Here is a 7,263-nt window from a genome sequence, read left to right as displayed (position 1 = left end):
AGAAGAAGATTGCTTTATAGCAGGTGATCCAAAAAAAAAAAAAAAAAAAAATGAGTACAGTTGATGAGAAACACAAGTTCACAATCAGTTGGGACCTGCAGATTTAATTTTGGCAATGGAGGGGCCACATGAAGCAATTGTTTGGAATGTTATGTTATAGTTGAAGAGTGTAAGTTTCTTTCAGTGTGTCTGTCTGGTTTGGAAATAAAATACAAATAGAGAAACATCAAGTTTTAAAGCTGGAAAGGATCTTTGCCATTAATTTTATATATGAACAACCTGAGATTTGACCAAAAAAGATAAGCAATTCGCCCAAGGTCTCTGAATCAGATAATGGCAGAGTTGGGAATGGAGAAAACTCAGGAGCAAGGTTTATGGCTTGTATCATCTTGAAGCTTCATTTTACATTTGCTCTGAAAGACTTCTTAGATTCAGCATTAAGCATGGTGTTTATCTCAGTGAATTAGAAGTGAATTAAGAACTTATGTAAAGGAAGGTTCTGTTAGGAACAAAACTGCTAAAGGGATAGGACACAATAAAACTTGGGGATTTGTGTAAGAATTCATTTGGTAATGTGAAGAATTTTGCAAAAGAGTCAGGACTGTGATTGGTAAGACAGGAAAGAGGAGGCTAGGAATAGTCATTTTCTTCATTGTTCTCAAATGATTATATGGCATTTCATCTTCAAAACCTTTGCAGACTTCAATTAAATGTCAAAATGCAGTTAAAATCTAAATTGTATGGATAGTCTGGAAAAGTAGATTGTTGAAGTTTGGTAAGAGATGGAAGAAATACATTAGAATTCTGTTCTGAAACATGGTTAGAATTTGCTGTATTCTAAAGCAACCCTCTCCCTTGTGTATTAACTGAAAAACAAAAACCTTGTTATGATATACTTCCTACCACAGTTGTTGACCCTCCGTAGTTACAGGTGGAGAAATGGACAAAATAGGATAAATGTAGACTTATTGGATCAATTGGTACTGGAAATAAATGTCAGTTTATTGAGGTTCACCTTTACATACAACATTTGAAAATTAATACATCCATGACATAAATGACAATGGACTCTTTTTCCCCTTTGAGATTTTGATGACTATGATGTAAGAGCACATTATGACTTTTTAAAAGGTACTATGTCAAAACAATGTTTGCGGTATTTTATTCTTCATGATGTAAATCTATACATCGACATTAAAATACAGCAAGAAAGAAGCAAAAACTATTTGGATTCTCCCACACCTGAGGATAAATGAGACTTAAAAAGTCAGAATCATCACAGGAAACATGTCGTTTTCATTTAAAGACTTCTTTATTCACTCATGCATAAACAAAATAGTGATCTCCTGTGTCTTAAATACAGAGTGCTACAATATTCTTGCTTCTAGGGCTAAGATTTTTTTCTTTCCAAGTAGCACCTGTGTTTTTTAGAGCAGTTCAGCAGTGGAAGAAATGACACTTTCATTCTTGTAATGAGGCACCATTAACCAGAGGTCTTTTGTAAGGATGTAATTTCAAACTTCATTACAGGCCAAGGTGGCCACACTACCCATTACTCAGGAAAATGTGCTTCTGTTGTGACTTTCCAAAGACTCTTACATTTTTAATGTGTCTTGTTAGAATATTTATGAAACAGCATCGCCAGTAGAGGGCATCTGTCTTTGAAACATGGATTGCAAGGATATTAACTGACAGGGTTTCACTGCCCTCACTTTAGACTTTTCAGTTAGAAAAAAAGGTAAAGGTACATGTATAATCTTGAATTCTTTCTGATTTGGTCCTTCTTACTGTTATAGCAGAATACAGGAAATACGCATGCTTATGTCTCAGGAGTTTTAATTTTTTATCGTCAGAGTGAAGTCTGAGTATGAGGGTAGCCAGCTGAATTCCACAATAGATGAGAATGAACATACAGTAACTTTGCTTCCTTTTCAGTGTCTATTACTCTAGGAAAAGTATGTGTTTGCCCACGTTAGGCCTCAGCTTTGTTAGTAGGTTTGACCTCTCAAAAATATTTAGACACCTCAACTTCCTGATACAAATATTTCACGTTGTAAAATTTAGTTCTTCCCATCAACTGCACAGTGATTTCATTCAGAATGAAAGCTGCATCCTAAAAGACTCCAGGGTTAGGAGTTAGGAGACCTGAGTTTTGTGTCCAATCCTGGGCCCAGCAATCCATGTGTGGGTTCCTGTAGGAAGGGAGATGCTACCTTGCCAGTGCGGCACCTTCCCTGTGATTGTCTCTTCCTAACCCTGACCCCTTGGTCCTGGGGGTGTCCAGGACTGTTCCCCTACCCGCAAGCCTGGTGGGTTTCTGACTGTCACATGAACACAGAATGGCTTGTAGGTATAGGTTCTGGCTACAAAAATGTGTGTCTGTGTGTTTACAGCACACACGGGTACCAACGTGCCATTTTCAAATGGGAGTGTTTGTTTCAAAGAATGATTAATAATTATGACCTCATAGTCATAGAAAACTATAGTCATAGTCATAGAAAACTATGATCTCATAGTTTTCTTCAGTTATTTATAATATTAAGGTCCATAGCAGTATATGTTCAATTTAAATTTATTCTGTATATGCAATGAGAGAAAGAATTATGCTCTTACATCTGTGAAAAATACCATGACGGTATCCTGTTAATCTTCAAATAAAAGTCTATTAAAAATGAAAACTTTAGTGAGGAAATACATACACTTCAAAGGCTTGGAGTATGTTATAGATAATTTTTTACTTAGCACAATTCTCCTTTAATCTAGAGAGATTTAAACAGTTTCTTCCTCACAAAGTGCTGTTCTTTTCAACTTGAATTTTCTTTACATTATGTCTAAGTTATATGTGAAATGAATATTTGTCACCCATCCACTGATTCGCACCTGTAAGCAAATCCAGATATCCAGCCCACAGTCTATACTAAGTGCTATAACAGAGGAACCAAAAGACATCTGTTCAGAGAAAGAAATGCCTCCAAGCCTGCCTGTTCTTTTTACTTTTGTCTCGAAGCAGTTATGCTCATGCAGTGGCTGTACTGGATGAGTACCTGGCAGTTCCATGCTGCTCTCTATACCCTGGGAGATGAACACCCTGGAGCAGCTTTCTGAAGAGCTTACATAAATTAGAAGTTAAATATTCAAATAACAGGTGTTCAGTTTGCCCCCCCCCCAAAAAAAAGGCTTCACAGCATCATTGTTTTCCATTTGAGACAGTATTTCATGTAAATTAAGTACTCCTCCTCTTCCCCCAATAGCGCACCTCATTATTTGAAAGACTTGATACATCGGAAGTCCAAACTTTGTGCAGGTTGAGCGTGGTCCATGGGTTTTGTTAAGTCTATATCATGCTTTAGAATTGGTTGCAAGACTTAAAATTAGAAGAGTTCACTTTAAAATTCAGATTTGGGGATTATCTTATTTTAAAAAATGAGAGGATTTGGTAACACTGTCCTGTGATCTTACATGTCAAGCACCTGTGCTTCCAAGTCTTCCCCATGTTTCTCTTTTCCTCATTTTCATTCCTTCCCTGGCCACATCCAGCATCCAACTGTCATTCCCTCTTAAATGTGTGAGCAGCCATGATGAGAATGGTGTGTCTTATTCAGCTAATACATTATGCCACCATATTTAACTTTTTGTACGTCTAGATTTCTATCTTAAAAAATAGGAATTATATTTGGCACCTATTTTTTATGAAAACCTTGAAAATTAGTATGACTTTTTAAGAGTAACTCAAAGTTAAAACCATTTATTAATCTTTTGACAAGCACATTTAAAATAATGATTTTGTTTCATTGGTTAAGATTGGCTCTATAGCAGACACCAAAGTTTCTTTAGTCAAAACTTAGAAATGTTTAAAATGAATTTTTGATACATGTCATTTTGCTAGAAAATTAGAATCAGAAGTCTGCAAATAACATGTATTTACATATATAACGAGTATTGTATACTTCTGTGTGTTTATATGTACTTACCTACATATAGATGTATTAATTCAGTTAATATGCATCTTTAGCTATAAATGATCGTAATAAAATTTCTGCTGCTTAAGTAACATTTAAAAGCAAGTTTAGGATGAAGCTAAAATGCACCATCCAGGTAGATGTTAACTTCAGATGCATGGCTTTCCTTTCAGAATACGGCAGGAGAATGATATGATTGATTCAGCACCTCAGTGGGAAGCTGTATTAAGGAGACAAAAGGAAAAAAACCAAGCCGACCCCAACAACAGGCGATCCAGACACAGATCTCGTTCGTATGTGGACTCTTTTTATACCTTGATTCGAAAACACTGAATTTGAAGTAGCATGTGGATATTCAGGTCTTCTAAAGTGTTTTAGTTCAACTAGGATTATTTCATTGTTTATTTGTTATATTTACCTTCTAATATTTGTGACATTTATTAGCCATGTTTGAAGCCGTAGAAGTTGAAGCACAGTCAAAACAAAATGCCATGCAAACAAGGCCCTCAAAGCCATATTTTTATTTTGTGTTGTTTCTTAACCAAAGTATACATTTACCTGGATAGGAATAGTCTCCTTTGTTGTAGAGCCAGGCTGCTGGTGAAATACCTGCTGCTTCTCTCAGTTTGAGTCTGCGCAATTCTCTGAAGTCTTGTTCCAGACTGAACCAGATGTAGATATCTTCCCATCAAAATACAATTTGTGAACAGTAGTCAGTGAGTGATTCATTACACCTCATTGTTGGAATTTGCGTGCTCCTCCTGTTGCTAGGCAACGCCTTGTGTGAGCACAATTACACCCTAATGGTGTGATTGCCAGTCCCTCAAATTAATTGTCTTTGAGCTAGTAAAGTTTCTGTGCACGTGTGTTTTAAATCTGTGCATTATCAAGATTTAGACGCCTTACTCCCACTCCATTTGCCAAACCATGGCTTACCTTTTTAAAGTGAGCCAAGACAAAGTACAGATCCTTTTGTGATGGTGGGTGGTTAGATGTCTGGTGTTGATTACTCACAGGGGGAGGAATTAAGTCCAGTTGCGTATGATAAGGAAATGAAAGGATGTTGGGTAGTGGAGGTGGAGACTGCGTAGGTAGGTAGGGAGCTCTGAGGGAGCCAGGCAGGAGGGTGACAAGAGGACAGCTGTGAATGCCACATCAGGTTAAAAGAGATTAGGAAAGAACTCCAGAGTGTACAGGGGGTTCACACCAGGACCTTTTGCGCTGTAGGACACTAAGGACACTTGTCAGTCTTAGATGTTTACCTTTCAATTAGAAATTAACCCTGTGTATGTGTGTATGTGTTTTATCAGTAGTTCATCATTGTTGAGTGATGACTTTCTTTTGTAATAGAAAACCTGCAAATAGTCACTAAACCATGTACACCCTTACAGATGTATTAATTACTCTGTAATGTTTTTTTAGCAACCTAATTAAATTAGTAGTCAATTTAAAGCAGAAGTTAATGAAAATTTCCTTTGTTGTGATAGCACCTTCCCCCAACTCCATTAAAAAAAAGGAAGTTTAGATATGAAAGAATCAGACCTCATTGAAGAAGTTTACTCAAAAGGCACAGAACCCAAGATTAGATCCGGCACAGTCATGGGTAAATCTTTTGCCACCACATTTTTACCTTTCCATGTGGAATCGTTTTCTTTGAAGGACTTGTTATACACAAGGTTTGGCAACTTGATATTAAATCTTAAAACAGCATTCAGTTTTTATAACTATTTCTAAAGCATTATGAGTTCAATTAAATGTCAGTAGTACATTTAATTTATTTAAAAGGAGAAAGTAAAATAAAATTAGAAAAAATCCTATATATAAGTTTTGAAGAAGCTAAAAAACATTCCTAGAGAAATAGAAAATAAATGGAACCATTCATTTGTATATAAAATTGGGAAATAGAATAAAGTTGTTATTACTATAATTCAGTTATATTATAGAGCAAATATTTGTAGTGGGCCTGGGAATTTAATCATTTTTTAGTCGAGTGGTCTGAGGTTCATTTAACAGCCTTTAAAATTGAGGCAATTTGAGGTCAAATTTACATACAGTCAAATCCTCTCATGTGTACAGTTTAATGAATTTTGACAAATGTATCCATAATCTATTCATCCTGCCAGTCAAGATATAGAATATTTCCATAATCCAGAAAGTTCCTTCATGCTCCTTCTAGTCAGTGCCCACCCTCACAACCAACCACTGTTCTGATTTCTTTTCCTTTTTTCTTTTTTCTCCATCACCCAGGCTGGAGTACAGTGGCACAATCTTGGCTCACTGCAACCTCTGCTTCCCAGGTTCAAGCCATTCTCCTGCCTTAGCCTCCCAAGTAGCTGGGATTACAGGCACCTGCCATACCACCCAACTAATTTTTCTATTTTTTCTATTTTTCTATTTTTAGTAGAGATGGCCAGCATGTTGGCCAGGATGGTCTCAAACTCCTGACCTCCAGTGATCTACTGGGCTCAGCCTCCCAAGTGCTGAGACTACAGGCGTGCACCACTGCACCTGGCCCTCTGTTCTGATTTCTATGATTAGTTTTTCTCTCTTGTTGAACTTCATATAAATGTAATAACACAATACATACTCCTTTAAAACCTTGCTGCTTTCACTCAACATGTTTTTGAGCTTCATCCATAGTATCAGTTGTTATTTAAATTTTTTGTAGAAATATACCACAGTATTTTTATCCATTCTCTTCTTGATGGACATTTGAATTATTTCCAGTTTTTGCCATTGTGTTATAGACATTCTGTACAAGTATGTGTGTGGAATCTGTTTTCTTTTGCCTTGGGCAAATACCTAGGAGTAGAATTGCTGGATTACAGGGTATTTGCAGGTTTAATTTTATAAGGAACTACCAAAATGATTTCCAGAGAGGCTGGATCATTTTATACCCCACTAACAAGATAGGAGAGGGTCTTGTTCTGCCCCAGTTCTTGCTAGTATTTGAGTTTGTTGCTGTGTTAATTTTCGTCATTCCACTAGGCTTGAAGTAGACATTCCATCGTGGTTTTAATGAGCGTTTCTTTCATGGCTAATGATGTTAACCACATTTTTGTGTGCTTATTGGTTATTCATATATCTTCATTTTTGAAGTGTTCAAATTTTTTGTCCAATTTAATTGGGTTTGTCCTTTTTATTATTCATCTGTAGGTTATTTATGTATTCTGGATAAAAGTTCTATTTCAGATATGCATATTATGAGTGAATACTTTCTCCCAGGCTGTGGTTTGCATTTTCATGTTCTTAACATTGCTTTTCATGAGCAGACTTTTAATTTTGGTGAAGACCAATATATCAG

At 36.3% G+C, this 7,263-nt stretch overlaps 1 protein-coding gene across 2 annotated transcripts in view; it reads left to right on the top strand.

The window, feature by feature from the left end:
• EPB41L4A (erythrocyte membrane protein band 4.1 like 4A) overlaps positions 1-7,263 on the top strand; it is a 269,890-nt gene that overhangs the window by 244,626 nt on the left and 18,001 nt on the right. For both annotated transcript variants that reach the window (XM_017889282.1, XM_017889281.1), the window contains one exon: positions 4,133-4,252. In XM_017889282.1, the coding sequence (XP_017744771.1) occupies positions 4,133-4,252 (120 nt within the window). The remainder of the gene's footprint in view (positions 1-4,132; positions 4,253-7,263) is intronic.

This window comes from Rhinopithecus bieti, unplaced genomic scaffold, assembly GCF_001698545.2.
Source record: "Rhinopithecus bieti isolate Rb0 unplaced genomic scaffold, ASM169854v2 scaffold_18418, whole genome shotgun sequence".
Classification (NCBI taxonomy): domain Eukaryota; kingdom Metazoa; phylum Chordata; class Mammalia; order Primates; family Cercopithecidae; genus Rhinopithecus; species Rhinopithecus bieti.
Note: the sequence above shows the minus strand (reverse complement) of the source record. Positions and strands in the feature narration are given on the sequence as shown.